Source organism: Panicum virgatum, chromosome 8N, assembly GCF_016808335.1.
Source record: "Panicum virgatum strain AP13 chromosome 8N, P.virgatum_v5, whole genome shotgun sequence".
Lineage (NCBI taxonomy): Eukaryota > Viridiplantae > Streptophyta > Magnoliopsida > Poales > Poaceae > Panicum > Panicum virgatum.
The window spans coordinates 46,380,238-46,396,572 of NC_053152.1; the positions used below are offsets into that span (position 1 = coordinate 46,380,238).

A 16,335-nucleotide genomic window follows, 5' to 3' on the forward strand; every position below is an offset into this window, starting at 1 on the left:
ATAAAGGGGCTCGTATAAACGTGTGCAGATACTTACGCCCTGTGACCATTAAAGAAAACAAAAGAAATTCCAATAGTCGTGATTTTTTCTTGTCTTTTAAAGTAAAAACATGATACAAAGCCTTAGTACGTCCATTTAGGGTCGGTTCGGATGGGCTAAAGTTGAATGCTAAATTTAAACACCTATTAGGATTATCTTTGTGCTAATTTTTTTTTAAGTTTTAGCTAAAATTTAGCTCATCCCATTAGTACTCCCGCTTAAATAGGATAGTGCTAAACTTTAGCAATTGGATCCAAACACCCCCTTAATTATAAAATTTTAAATCACATGGTATTTTGACAAAGAAATGCATTGGAAATAGGAAAAAAGATTAAAACACCTGGAACAGTACTTTGTTGCTTTCTCATCTTTAAAACGTCTGTAAGTAAGGCGCAAAAATTCAAAGCAAAGCGGTAAACTTGCCAGCTGTCACATGACGAACTTTTGCATATTCCTTGGAACATGGGAGTAAATGAACAACCCACCCATGAATGTAAAACGGCCTTATTGGAACAAAAATACAGGTTTTGTACAACAACAGTGACGGCACCAACAGCAGACCCTCAATTATACACTCAGCATCGCGATGCAAGCACTGGGTTCGGAAGGCACTAGGAAAATTTGGGACTCCTGTAGCTAGTGCGAAAACCATCCAGTCTTGGAGCAGGAAGCTCAAGTTCTCGAGGATGGCACGGTTAAAAACAAGCTGATCGACTATGGGCACAGCAGATCCTGTTTGGTGGGTTCTCATGCTGCCAAAAGGGCAGCAGTTGGCTTGAGCCGACCCGGAGAGATCAGCCAAAGCAGCAGTCTTCCTGCAGGTGCTCATGTTCCACAGTTCAGGGCATGTATTGGATCCATAGCACACTGGTTTCTTCTTGCCCGGTCCGAATATGATTCCGTGAACTTCCGTTGCCTAGATGAAAATGCCGGTTGCTCACATGAAACAATCATCGGCGTTGTCCACGCAGTGCTCAAGCACCATACGTACTCTAAGCTGCAGAGGAGATCCGATGTTGCACATTAGGTTTATCAACACAGCGAGATTAATTTCGAGTACTTCTGTCAACAAGCACAGGCTAGATAACATCGATGCTGGTCATCACAGGTCAAATTACTTAAGGAGAGAAGATGTACCTTGCAATCCAAGCACGGGTCATTTATCATGCTTTTCACTTGTAGGATCACTCCAGCATTTTGTAGTCTGACAACTCGACCAGATGAGGCTTCACATTTTGGGTAAATCAAGTTCAGAAGACACCAGAGAGTGGCAACCCGCAACTGTTTATCCTTGCTTTGCAGAAAGTTCACCACAAAGGATGGCCTAACGCGATCGGCTCGGTGAGGAAGAAGAACATTCATCACAGCTTCCTTGTTCATTTCGTTTCCGGCCGCAATGTTTGCAAGCACAAACATACCCTAAAGAGAGGAAACAGCAATATCAGTGATTTGTCGCGCCATGGTTGTTCCAATCTTCTATAAATGCTAAGCCGTAAAGAAGCATATGTTCCAAACTATCAAAGAATAGGACACAAGATTATGCAGTTCAACATAATATATGTTTCTCTCTTCTCCTGTCTCACCAAAGTTAAAAAAATGTATATGAATTGACAGTCATATTAGAAATCTAGAAAATATAAGTAAATAAATTGAATATCTTGAAGAATACTCACCTGTATGCACACTCCCGGGGCAGATGCATTGTTCAGTTGTCTTGCAATAGCATCAATAACCATTCCATCTTCGCCAATGACATAATTAGCAGAGTCAACATATCCATCAACCAGATTGTGCACAAGTGCCAAGGTCTGTTCCTGAACAAAATGTTCGGAGTCTGCATAACATTTCATAATTAGCAATGAAGATGGTACGGCAGTTCCCTAATAGCATATTTACGCATTAGACTTACCACATATGAGGCTTGAAAGAGTAGATAGAGTCAACTCCTTAACAATGAAGTCTTTATCCTTTGGACTCAGAAGGAACATAATATTTCTGAGAGCCCATACAGATTTTAGCCTCAATGTTGGATCCATGGACTTTGATAAATGAACAAGTTGTGAGACAACCCCAGAATGAAGAAGAACTGACTTCCTGGGTGTCAAATTAACGGCAATATTGCAAATGGCACCAAGGGCAGCGACCTGTGACAAGAACATGTCAATAGGTGAGAGATAAATTTGGAAACTCTAGTCTCATAGTGGATTAAAGACCTAAACAATCATGTTTTGTCACATGGCTAATTAGCGACAAAAAAGGTTGGCTGAACAATAAAGCTGAGAAATGGTAGCCAGGGTGTAGATTGCCAAGGGCACGTTTGGTTGCTGGCCGCTGTCTGCCCTGCCAAATTGTGGCCCACCCAAATTTTGGTGCAGAAATCATCCACCAAGACTGGCAGGAGCGGGGCTAAAAAAATGAACTGCACGCGTGCGTCGGACCGGCCAAAATTTGGTTGCCATCCAATGGTGGGCTTGCCCATGGTCAATGGCCAGTATTTGGCCTGGCCACTCAGGGTTCTCATCCAAACACTCTCCAAAAGAGGAAGTTTGGCGCTAGCTTTTAATAACTGTTCTGCAACTTTGCATCGATTACAGATTTTCTATTGTGTCTTAATGGCTTAAAAACTTGAAGTACTGATGTTTGAAAATATAGCTAATTTCCCTAATCAACACCAAGCACACTTTGGTGACAGAAAGACCGATACACTCATAAAGCAAGGAAATGGTGCTCAAGGAACAAATTACCAAATAAGTTTACCTGCTAGCTTTTGAATCATTCTTGCACTAATACATTGATATGTAGTTTCAATCAAACTCTAATGACTAAAAGACCACCAAGAGTACTGATGTTTCACTAGCTAATTGCCTAATCAATTCTGAATTTAGAACTGCTTCAGTAACAAGAAAGGTTGCTTCAATAATAAAACACTAGCAGTGCTACAAGTGTATGAGCTAGCTTTTAGGTCGTTTTTGGGCAACCATAAGCTGCTGAGCAAATTTATATTTTGAAAACAAAACGTCAATTCTACAAGGCATTTTATGGAAACTGGGTGCCCAAAAAAAGAGTAGGTAAAACTGCAACCACTATACCACAAAGGGGTAAGCTGTCATGCAGTTTCAACTCCAGGAAACCAGCTAACATGCTAAGAGACTGGTGGGCAAATACATAAGTTGCCATGCCATGCATAGAAAATATATTTTAAAACCCACATGTGCATAATTTGACTCGTCCAATGGAAGAAGAAAAGGAGCTTGGAAGCAGTTGCAATAAACCTTTCCAGAAAGACATATATAACACAGGACAACACTATGGTAGATTTTGCAAGATTCATAATACCTGGACTGAAGTAGATGAGTCCTGTAAAAGCTGGACCAAGGGACCAATAACTGTATCACAGGATAATCGGCCTCCACTGAGTACCTGGAGATTAGATACATTAACTCAATCATCTGGGATCAACAATAAAGGTCAAGATGCACAGATGCATGAACCTTACCTTCGGTGACCTGGAGATATTCTTCAGACATGAACATGCTGCAACACGGATATCAGCCCAATCATGCTTCAATGCCTCAAGGATTAAGGTTGATGCCTATTTAAGAGATTATGTTATTAGTCATAAGTTACTGGTAATGGACAACCGTACCCATCCATTACATTCAAATTAAATGTTGGGAGCTGATATTGAAACAGTTGATTGTGTTACCAACCTATCTGAAATTAACAATAACAGCAGAAGGACTCTAGAGAGTACTGAACAAGAAATAACAACTTAAGAAGTTGACATACCTCAACTGACATAAGCTGAGATCTTGATTCTTCCAGTTTTGAGCAAAGTTCAGATAATGCAAGCAATATGGTCACTGCTCGCCTTGATTCCAGTGAGTTTGCTAGCAGATGGTTGCTGAGCTTCTCAACTGCACTCGTTGTAAGGGCTTGTTTCTGCAGTTCCAGGCTGTCTTTCATTAGGGTGGTTAACGCCAAGGGAGCTTCATCACCTACTTGACCGGGTTCTTCAATTAGCTCAAGTAAGACCATAATCAACTTGGTCTTAATCTGTTTGTCCTGGAAATGACAGGGAGAAGCATGCCCAAGTGCTATCAAGCACAGGCAAGCAAGTAGTCTTGTGCGTGGACTCCGATCATGTATTAACCCAACTACTGAACGAAAACCTTTTCCGTGGTCCGTTGATGCAAATCTTGAAGCAACTTCTCTGTTGTTTCGAATGACTGCAGTAACAGAATCTAAGCAAGCATCCCGCAAATTCATAGAACCTCCGAAAAGACTAACAAGTTTCTGTGGAACTCCAGCACTGCATAGTGACAATTGTTCTGAGCTATTCTCACAGGAGTGAGATATAATAGTAGCAGCCAGCTCGGTGACATTCTCGCTCTCACTGTTCAAAAGGGAAAGAATAAAATCCATGTTTTTCCCATTATTAACATCAAACTTTGGAGCTAGTTTTGATTGATATATCATTCTGAGAGCACGAGCACTTGCATCCACAACCTGTAATCAAGATGATAACATCAGATACAATATGTGCAGCATTGTTACTTAAAAACATATCATACGAAATAATATGCATAATCACTAATCCGAATTGGAACAAGGAAACTAAGCACAATATATAAAACCTGTATTTAACAAAGAAGGTTGCTTCGGTCCAACTTTCTTACATTTTTAAATGAGCTATAGTGCTATTGCTTACAAGAAAACTGTTAGAGTATATTAGGCAACTCCGGATATGTTTAGTTTAGGATTGACTGTAATCCCGGGATAACCTTCCTTATCTCTAGGAGAGGCTACTTGCCCTCCAAGCCATGTACTCTATATATACCGCCCAAGGGGCTTAATGCAATACATCGACCACATTATACGCATCCTACCTTTCCTACATGGCATCAGACGCCTAGGTTTTAGATCCTGACCTAGCCGCCGCCGCTTCCGCTGCTACCCGCGCCGCCCCTGGGGAGATCGATCTCCGCCGGGGACAGCGCCCTCCTAGGATGCGCCGCGGATCCCTCTGATCCGCGCCGCTGTCGTCGTCAACCAGCAGCAAAGGGACTCACCTCGCCGGTCGTCGCCAGAATCCGCCGCAAGCACCGCCGTCCTCGTCGTCCCTGCCAGCGCATCTGGCAATGTGCCCCCATCTACTCCTCCAGCGCCGTCACCACCGCTGCCCAAAGCGCGGTTTCGCTGCACTTGCGCGCGAACCCGCGGCTGCGGAGGAGATCGGGGGGCGCCATGCCGCTGCACCACTAGGGCACGTCCGGCGGCCGCACGCCGCCCCTCCCTCGCCGGTCCAGCTGCGCCGCCTGCGGCCGCCGTTGTACCCACTGGGGTGGCGGCCCGACCTCGCTGCCTGCTGTTGTCGTCGTCGGGCTGCGACGCCCCGCCTGGTCCTGCTCCGCCGCGCCGTCTCTCCACCTTCTGTGGCGGGCCGCCGCGCCGTCGGAGCGCCACCCCTCCCCACCGGCTCTCCTCTCTGCCCGTCGCGCGTGCCGGAGAGGAGCGCTGCTTGGGCACACTCGACCCCCGATGTGCTTTCGCCCTCCACCCTTTTCCCCCTGTCTCTGTTTTGACCGACGGGAAGAGGTAAGGTGACGGGTTGGCAGGCAACTGCTACGTGCACCCGAGATTGTACCAGCGGGTCCCCTGCTGCTGTGATTTTTTAGGTTTTTTCCCGATTCGTTATCTGGTTTGCATCGCCCTGCCGTTCGTCGCCGCTTCATCGTCGACACCCTCGAAGGACGAAGGTGTTGCTGCGCCCTTCCAGGCTGCAGCGACGACGTTCGTGATCAAGCCACCCTACCAATGTCGTCGCCTTTTCAGGCGGTGGTACCACTCGCCGCCGGTCTTTGTCAAGCAAGCGCTCGATCCGCCTCCGCGCCTCCAGCCGTTCTCACGCGGAAATCGCCGCCGATGTTCCTGAAGGAAGATGTCGTCGTCACCCCTAATCTAAGCGCGACACTTGCTGCAACTTGCGCCGTCGCCACCCCTGTCTTGAGCGTGACCTAAGTCGCAAACCGCGCCGTCTACCATCGTCATCCGCCACACCATCCTGCTGCTGTCTTCGGCAAGAAGCTGCTGAGTTTGTGGACTCAAGCACCTCAACGACCGTGCCTTTTCCACAGCTTCGACCACGTCCACCTCGACTTCGGCTACTACGGCACTAAATGGCTATCATCTGCATGAGTCTCCAGTCAAAGCTTTCGCACCGGCGTTCCGACTGCAGGGGGGATATGTCTCCATTGTTCTCCAGTCTGACCGTTCGTGTTGCTACCGCTACGATTGCGGGGGGATGTTAGAGTATATTAGGCAACTCCGGATATGGTTAGTTTAGGATTGACTGTAATCCCGGGATAACCTTCCTTATCTCTAGGAGAGGCTACTTGCCCTCCAAGCCATATACTTTATATATACCGCCCAAGGGGCTCAATGCAATACATCGACCACATTATACGCATCCTACCTTTCCTACTAAAACGATGGTTTAATTTAAGTGATAATTAATAATTAACCTAAGCAACAATGAAGTCATGAGATGCAATGGAGAACTTGAAGTTTTCGTACTAATAAATGAGTTACATTTCTGACAGAGAGTTTTAAAGTGAAAAGATCAAGCATAGGCTAGTTGATCAGAAAGTGGCAGGTACGGCATTAGCTAAATTGGCTGAATAGAGCCATGTTTATTCTGAATATGCACAAAGATTTTCAAATTAAAATATCACAAAACTATTTTGTCCCATGTAAACTAAAAGAGGAGAAAACCAACAACTGCCGAATCATTACGTCCAATGTTCGACAAGGCGCTCTTCCGTGGCCGCCTAGGCGCGCCTAATCGCTGGGCGGAGGGGTCCCGCGGTGCCTAGGGGCTAGGCGGTCCTCTAGGCGGTGGCAGCAGGGCGTGGGGCAGCGGAGGCAGGGGCTGGCAGCTGAGGAGGAGAAAGAGGAGGCAGGGGCGGGCGGGCGGGCGGGTGGGCGGAGGAGGAGGACGCAGAGGCGGGCGAGCGTGCGGAGGGAGTACAGAGGGAGGGGAGGAGGGAGGGGCGGGCGAGCAAGCGTGCGGAGGGGAGAGGAAGAGGAGACGAGCGGAGGACGAGGAAGAGGAGACGAGCGTGCGGCCAGGAGGACAAGGAAGAGGAGACGGTGGATCTGGGGTGAGTGGATAAGGGGAGGAGGGGGTGAGTGGATAAGGGGAGGAGGGGAGGTGGGTTGGGCTGTTTTAAATGGGCTTTTGTCTAAAGTTAGGCCCATCAGCTTCTTATTTTCTTTTTTCTTTTAGAGATATATGTATATATATGGCAAGATACATATGTATATACGTGTATATGCTAACGCCTAGAAAAACGCCTAGAAACACCTAGGCCCGCCTAGGCTCTAGGCGGTGGGTCACCGCCTAGAGAGCGCCTAGCGCCTTCCCTAACCTTGATTTCAGATAAATTGGCATGCTCACTTTAATAAGTATCCCTATATTATTAATGGCCAAAAGTGGGTGTTACAAAACAACATTGAGATGTGACAATAGAGAGCTAACAAAGTACTCATTTCATCTCCCTTTTCTTTTCTTACTCATCCACTGTGTTTTATTCCCTCCGAAATAGTCATTATGTACCAAAAATAGCAAACTTTGGCCTCATATAGTAGAATAATGAATAGTGTTCACCAAACTAAAACAGTTAGTTCATTTGCAGTTACCTCCACAATTCATTCAGCCTCATATATTGATGCAATGTCAGTTTATAGATCATGGGATCGACTATGTTTTGATTGGAGTTATTTGGGGTGGCAAAACTCTGACTAATGCATTTCAGGAGGCAAAATTGTGACTAATGCATTTTAGGTTTTCAAACTGCAACCCATATGGATTGGGTGAGAAAGCTAGCACTCTGAAGTCTGAACCCTTACAAGTTCTACGTTCAACCACAAATCATGAGCTCCAATTTTTTTCCTTTTTATCATAACCTATCAGAAGGCAATTTCCCACATATCTTTAGATTGTGCTCAAATGAGGAAGACAAATTCCAACCAATCAATTTAGACAAATTCAACAGAGTTCAACACAAAAAAGACAACTTTCCAGCACATCCTCCACACCACCAAACCTAACCATTGACCCGCTACCAAATCTCCTGATTTCAAGCACAAATGAACAATAATTTCACTACTTCAACCAAAAGATGAGGATAGCATAAAAGAGAAGCGCAAAAGAAGAGAAAAGGAAACGACAACCACCAGGGTAGCTCTCACCCTAACTAAACCAACAGATTCTCCAACAGTTCAGCTCAAATAATTGCCCTCATTCCAAGCTTTAGCACAAACCACCAATCATGATTTCGTAATGCAAAGTTCTTTTCCACCAACCCATAATTATTTGCCATCAAAATTACGACAATTTATTTCCATATTCTAACAACCTCAAAACCTTATACTACAAAATATGTTCACGGGGAAAAGAATAATGTCATTCACACCTCATCTCAAATTTGCGGTTGCTGATACTTAGGTATAGTCGAATTTTTTCACCAATTCTCACATAATTGATGAAATCGCTGCTGTTTGTAACAATTTGTGGCTCAAATTGCAAGCATAATTACTAGCATATCCTCCACCAGGAAACAAGGCAAGAAGCAGTTAGCGTTGCTGCTAGTTTCCGTCAACTCTTCTGGACGCAACAGATCTTTTCCCAATTAAGCAACAAATCCGTAGAACAAACTCTTTTTCAATCCTAAAACTAACCAGATTCCCGCAGACACAAGCAACGAGCAAGTGAAGGCAGCTGACCCTACCTTCTCGTCGTGGTGCGCAAGGAGCCGGGTGAGGTGCCCCACGGCGCCGGCGGCCAGCACGGCCCGCGCGCCGTCGTCGACGCTGCATGCAAAGCTCCCCGCCGCGGCCGCCGCCTGAACGAGCGCCGCCGGTGAGGCCCCGGGCTCCGCCAGCGCCGCCACGACAGCCGGCACGGCGCCCAGGCGGAGGTAGAGGAGCTTCTTGGTCCGGTTCCCGATGATCTGGTTCTTGATCTCACGCAGCGCCCGCACGCGCTCGTGCTCCGACTCCTCTCCGCCGGCGCCGGCGCCGGAACCGCCGCGGCCCGCGCCCGGGGCGGCGGGCCCCGAGGCCGCCAGCCTCGCCGCCAGCTCCTCCGGTCTCGTCCCCATGCAGGAGGGCCCGGGCGCCGATGCCGACGCCGCTGCCGCTGCTGCCGCCTCCTCCGGCCGCGCGCCGCCGCTCGCCGTGGCCGGCATCTGGGAGGGTAGGGGGGAGGTGGCCGAGAGGTGTTTTATGCAATAATTGATATTTTTTGGGTATTTTTTTGGACAATTTTTTGTGCTTGGTTGGTGTTTATAAGAGAGGGATGGTGATGGAAAGGTCCTATTTGCTTGTCTTTTCCCGGCTTATTTCGGCTTATTTCGGCTTATTTTGGTTTGTTTCCTCTCACATGATACTATTAAATCAGCCGAAATCAGCCGACTTTTCCACCAGCCGAACAGCCCCAAAATTGATGGGTGGGCCAGGGGCATGACCCAATGAGGTGTCGCCACGTGGAATTTAATAATGTGTTATTTTATTTTTGTTATATTTTTTGAGCTGGTGACTACTGTGAGCCTGTGTGTATGTGAGATGGGACAGCTGGTGAAATCATTGGGACCAGATTTTTGTAGAAATTTTGAAGTTGTCATCTCATTTATTTTTTGCCAGATTTTTTTCAGGAAGGCGGCTGCTGAAATGGACTTGGTTTGGTGATTCAGGGATGTGCTGACCTGTGCACCTATTTTTGCAGTGCCTTTGGTTTTGTTTTTTTTTTTGCACCATGGTGTTTTATTTTGACCTGCTTTTGTTATTTTTTTTCTTCTATAATTGTTCTTTTTGGTCGGTTTATGGCGTGTTTTTATTGTTACTACTCAAATGGAACATGGTTCATGTTACTTTGGTTTCAATGCAATTGGGTCACTGATCTATGGGACTCCGTAGTTCCATCCTCTCTATTTGATCTTGAAAAATTGATTTATGTGATATTTATATCGCAGCACCAAGATAAAGCAAGCCAAATTAGGCTAGACATGCAAAGCCATGCATGCAAGACACAAGAAGTAATAATCATATACCTAATAGAAACCTAATTGCTACTTTTAAGAGCATCCCGTGGATTCATGACGTAACGCCATTTCAAAGACCAAAAATTCCTGCCAAGTGGAACGAGCGCCGTTCGGGTGGCTGGTCCAGCCACCAGCCGCTACAGTCTCTGTCACATACTACTATTTAAATCAGCCTATAAATCAACCACTACAATATTTCAGTCTCTCGTAAAACCAATCGCTACAGTTCCAACACCAGCCAACGGAACGGGGTGCATATCATTTGATGGTGGGTTGAAATCACCAGACGAGGCTTTTACAAACTACTATTCTTTTCTGCAATATGTACCTCATGGTATTGCGTTTGCAGTCACCTTGTACTTAAGATGATTTTTTATTTACTCATCTGAAAAAATACGGAATCAATCATCTCATGATTTTTACCAAAGAAAAATGTATGAATTACTTTGCAATTTCCAGAATCAACGTTTCCCTTCCTTTGGCAGAAACTATACTCCTCAAAAGCAAAACTATACAAGTCATACTCGTATTAATCATCAATAGTCTGAAGTGCGCTGTTTTTTTTTCCATTTTACGTGGAATACTAAATAACTAACTAGTTGATGCCGGCATTTTCTTGTAACATCCCGAAAATCCACCCAAATAAATTACTCGCTAAAAATATTTTCTAAAATATTTTCATCGCCGAGCTCGAATCTTTTCCGGCAATTCGTCGCCCGGACACTAAAAATCAAATCTCCGTCCCGACACCGAAATCAATCATCGTTTAAAACTTTTCCTGTCTCTTCGTTTCTCGTGCGCGTCGCTTCTCGTCGACGCCACGCCCGGCTCGCGACCGTCACCGCGAATCCCGCCGGCGTCTCCTTTTCTTTTTCTCATTTTCCTCATTTTCCCTTCTCTCCTTTTCTTTTTCTCCTTTTCTTTTTCCCTTCTCCTTTCTTCCTTCTTCTCTTCTTCTCTTCCTGCTCCCTGCTCACGCACGGCTCCTTGCCCACGCACAGACCTCCCCTGTTCGTCCACGCGCTGCACGCGCCACTGTGCGACCACACGCTCCACGCGCCCGGGATGCTCGCCGCACCCGTGCCCGACCCGTCCTGTCACCCTGTGCTGCCTCGCCGCTCGCGTCGCCGCTCCGCGACGACGAACACCATCAATGGCCGCCGGGAAGCTCGTCGGCCGCCGGCCACCGTGTCCCGCCCCCTCCACCGCCTTTCCTCGCCTATAAAAAGGCCGGCGCGCAGCCCTCGACCACCACAAGCCGCCCAACCACCACGCGCCTCCCCTCCAACCCCACAGCGCCGCCACCAGGGCCGCCGCCGGCGACCTCCGCCCGCCACCGTCGCCAACTCTCCACGGGCCGCCTCCGCCCAAGGTGAACAGGGGAATCGAGCCCCCTTGCCTTCCTCTTTGTTTCCCCCCTCTCCCCGGGCGCCGCCGAGCCTCAAGGGCCGCCAGCCCATGGCCGCCGCCCCCCCTGCGCCCCTCCTCTGTTTCCCGTCGCAGGGAGGAAGAAGAAAGGGCATTTTGCCCTTAGGCCCCTCCCTCCCTTCCTTTTTATTTAAGGGCCCTCCCACTCTATCTATTTCCTTTTTAAAGAAAACCCCCTCCATCTTTAATAATTTCCATATCAACCCTGCCACTATACAAAATAATTATACATAGATCCCTGTCCTTTTCCAGAGTAGCCCAAATATTTTCAGAAATCCCAGCAAAGCCCCTTCCCTTCCCACAGATAATTATAAATAGGTCCCCGAATCCCGGTTTAGCCCTAACCACTCCTTTAACCTATCATTTCATGCGCCAAACATCCTCCGATTCTCCCAAAATTTGACCACGCCTTTTTCCATATAATTTCAACCGTGCCATTAGAAAATCCCCCAAAAATATTCCTCCTATTTTCATATCTTCACTTTTCCCAATTCGAGCTCAACGGTAAAACCTTTATTTCTTTGTCTTTATTGTGTGCTTGTTTGTGTGCGCCGTAGATCACGGAGTGACCGAGGAGGAACCCGTCGACAAGCAGTACCGCGAGCAAGTGTGCGAGGACCAGTACCACTACCCCGAACCCGAAGGACAGTACCTCGATCAGGACTTCCCGGAAGGCTTTGTGAACGGCAAGTTCAATCCCATCCTTTGATGCATATTTTGTCCTAGTTTTATAAACACAACCTATTGGCCTATTTTCAAAACTGCATATTGTTGTGCTGCTAAAACTCTGTTGGATAGCCACTCCTTGATTGCTTTGACCATTCCTTGATAACCTAGGTTTGTCTCCGAATATGATTTACTCTGTTTGGATGATAAACCCTGCTAGAATGCTTAGGACCCGGTTACTCATTGCACTTCAAATATTAATACAAAATTTTTCAAAACAAAGAAAAGTGTGAGTATCAAAATGGGAAGAATGGGATTTTTGGAAAATAAACGAAAGACATGTTTAGATGAGATGGATGGTGATTCCTGTGTGGGACGCCAAATGGTGTGCTCGTACCTGTGTGGTTGAGCAAGGTTGGGAGATATCCATCTTGCCTCAATTAAGGACCGAGTTGATGTGTCATCTTGCCAAACTCAACTATCGTGCAAACCACTCGACCGTTGTATGTGACAACGGCTTTGCATAAACCCCACTAGTTAGTCTAATAGCCATCAGGAGAGCTGAGAGCAACGGGTGATCAAGGAGAAGGGATAAGATCGTGGTGACTTATGCCCCGATTAAACCTCGGTGATATATCAATGACCCCTTGGTGGATCCCGTGTTGGCTAGTCAGGTCTAGCTAAGGTGGGTAATGGCTTTGTTGGGATCTGCACCGACACTAAGGTGATCGTGCTGTGGTACCCCGCTTGAGGGTAAAGTTGCACATCTATGCAGAGTATAAAATCTATTTGAATAGTCGTGCCCACGGTACTGGGTGAGTTACGGTTTGGTCACACAAATAGTACTTCTGGGAATGGATGGGTTGGTGTGAGTTGTTTTGTAAACGTGTCCGGCAGCTGTGCAGTGTGCTACTGCGGATGAGGAAGTCCGGTGGCAACCTATAAACTTGGATCCTAGGTGGATCAACCCTAAACCCTACTTCTCGGTATAAAATAATTGCTCAGAAAATCTTTTCCTTTCAAATAAACCCATGCATAAAAATGAGCTTTCCGCAAATCAAACCCTAGCCTCATCATTGATTTATCCTGTGCATATATTCTATTTATACCCCCCTCCGTGGGTGTGGTTGGACTTGCTGAGTACATTTGTACTCACCCTTGCTTAATTTTTACAGAGGAAGATCCAAAATTTATTCCCGAGAACGTTGAGTAGGGGTTCTGTTCTGCACCCAACCTTGCATGTGGTTAGGGTCACCCGCAGGAAGCTTCGTATGGCGCAAGACTCTGATGACCTCTTTGTGGTTCACGTACTTGTTTGGGTTTTAGTTGTTGTCCTCGCGATAGTGGCGCTTCATTGCCCATTACCGCGTAGAGTTGTACGGTGATGTACCATCTAATGTAATAAATGTGTTATCAGCCTCCTGGGACTGATATTTGTATCACATTTGAGTCACCTCTTTTGAGGGGACACTTCATTTCTGAAGATGAGGACATGCTATTTCAAAATAAAAGAGAACAAGCCAATGTCTACAGAGTACTAGATGAATAACTACAGAACCCATAATTCTTTAAGACTTCAGCACTTTGATGAATAACTAGAGAACCCATAATTCCTTTTTGGGTGATCAAGGCCTCCATCTCCTTGCATATTTCCTCAGCCCTCCCGCTTGATTACTGAGAATTTTCTTCTCTTCCGTTGTGCCTATCAGAAACCACTTCTAGGGCATTGAGGGTAAAATGATCTTTTTCGCACTTGATTTAATACTATTACTGTAAAAAATAGATGGTAGTGCCAAATTTGGATTTTGTCTCAGATAAGGAGGAAAAAAATTTGAGGGTCAAGGAAGGAATAAGCAAGTTTCATAGTGTCAGCTAGAATTGTGTGATGCTAGGAATAGGACGTTCAACACGCAAAAAAAAATTGGATGAACCGATCAATATTAAAAGACTCAAGTACCGATGTTGCAATTATTATTTGAGTAAATTACGCCCACAGTACAACATGTTGTATGGTTGTATCACTTTGGTCTAACAAGTAGCAAAATATGCAAATGGATACATAAACTTGTTAAATGTGTGCATATACGGTCACATGTACTTTGTACTCTATGTAGTTGTATTTTGACACCCGAGGAGAGTGATGTGGATGTTTTTATGCGTATAACCCTATATCTATGTTCTCTCTTTCCATCAAAGTCCTAACTATGTGTGCAACATCCTTATTAAAAGAAGTCCTTCACATAGAGGACTACACAAAATAAACTATTCATAAATTAGTTGCACTGCTAATTTACTATAAAGGTAATTCACGACTATTAGTGCAAAAGAGAATTTGGATGTGATTTTTTTAAAAACAATGCTAAAAACTGGTGCACACATGCAAAACAATTGAATATAAGTGATTTTTATATACGCCTACGCTTTGAAGCATCTACACCACGGTTATTTGCTTAACTTTGGTTTATGTCGTTTGTTTCATCGGGATTTTGTTGGTCTAGATGCCATCACTACGTGATCATGCCCTAGTAAAATGAAATAGTATTATTGCTGCTCATTCATATGTCATAGTTTCCTCATTTAATAAAGAAACTTAAATAATGTATCTCCACACTGGAAAAATCTTCCACTAAATTCCCACCTAACACAACACATAATACATATACATGTCAGAAGTTTTAGTAACAAATATTACTTAAATATCTTAAAAGACAAAACTGGACCGGTAGTGTAACAAACTACGTGTTGTTGAAAGCAAATTTTTAATAGGAGCCTCAGAACAATGGTTACGTGTCTGGCTCAAAACTATCTATCTGGGATCAAAACGCAAGTAGAAGCTTCAGACGGAACAACAAAATAGATGTAGGAAATATGTTGGCAAAATACAGCTACATAGTGTACAGATGACCGTATTGTGTATGCATTTATATGTTTCGCTACTTTTTAGACCAAAGTGATACAAATGTACAAGTTGTTGTATGGTGTGTGCAATTTACTTTTATTATTTTTAAATTACACAGTGGATGTTGCATGAAACATGATGTTAATGTTGCGGTGGAAATTTTCCATCCTCAAATATGCAGAGTCATTTGTATACTATTTTTTGATATTGCAAATAATAATTTTAATATTACAAAAACTGTTATTATTAATATTGCGATGGACCATCCGATAAAAATTTTCTGATTCGACAAGCGGGCGCTAGCAGTCGGGTCGAATAATGAATTTTCTCTTCCTAGTACGAACAATTCCGAGCGAATAAATAGATGGATTGGCCCTAGTCGTCGGCCGGCCCATCGTTCATTCGCGCCTTCGCGGCCCAGCAAAGCCCATCTGAGCTGGTACACCTGCTCGGTCGAGCACTCCCGAGAGGCAGCCGCCCACTCGCCCCGGCAGTAACAGCTAGCTGCTTGGCGGGTGGCGGCGGCGGGCGGCCGACGGCCGAGGGGCACGAGTAGGGGCAACAATCGCCTGCCGCTTGGAAGAGCCGGTGGCCCGGCGCGGACGCTTGGGCGCGCGGCGCGGCGGCCCGGCGCATTGGAGGGCAGCGCCACTGGCGCGGCGGCGCGGGAGCCGAACCGGCGCACGGCGTGCCGCGTTCGCACGGGAAGGTGGACGGGCGGAGGTATGAAGCCTGCAAGCAACCAGATCAGATTCTACGTTCCCCAATTGGCCAATCTTGCAATGCAATTCCATAATTTCTGCTAAAATTGAATAAATTGACTTATGAGAAAATTTATGCTCTATTATGTAGCCTAAATTTCTTTGTAGTTTCCCAAGTTTTTTTGAGTTTGCCGTAAAATTAGATTTAAAATTGGATATATAATCTAAATCATGCAATTTAAGTATTTTTAGGCTACAGCTATTGTAAGTATGGTACGTGGATTCCTTTGAGTGCTTTAAGTGCTTATTAGGTGACTGGCCCTAGGCGTGCAATTTAATCTAAGAGCAAGACTTATGGCATACGCCTGGTGCCGGCTGCAAAGAGACGTCGTGGCAGTGGATCCCACGGTTATTTAATGCAGATCAGAGAGCATTCACCAATAGCCTGCGCCGCACATCATCTCCGCCTGCTCAAGCGAGCGTTTCATTCGCCTGCTCC

The 16,335-nt window shown here is 45.7% G+C and overlaps 1 protein-coding gene across 1 annotated transcript; it reads right to left on the minus strand.

Annotated features, from left to right (window-relative positions):
* Positions 1-453: 453 nt before the first annotated feature.
* LOC120684644 (armadillo repeat-containing protein 8-like) lies at positions 454-9,305 on the minus strand. Its single transcript, XM_039966528.1, has 8 exons — positions 8,832-9,305; positions 3,829-4,548; positions 3,536-3,631; positions 3,376-3,459; positions 1,949-2,183; positions 1,713-1,873; positions 1,177-1,458; positions 454-1,036 (listed from the first exon to the last, which is right to left on the minus strand). Exons 1-8 carry the CDS (start codon positions 9,288-9,290, stop codon positions 977-979), a joined length of 2,097 nt encoding a protein of 698 aa, XP_039822462.1. The 5' UTR covers positions 9,291-9,305; the 3' UTR covers positions 454-976.
* Positions 9,306-16,335: the final 7,030 nt, after the last annotated feature.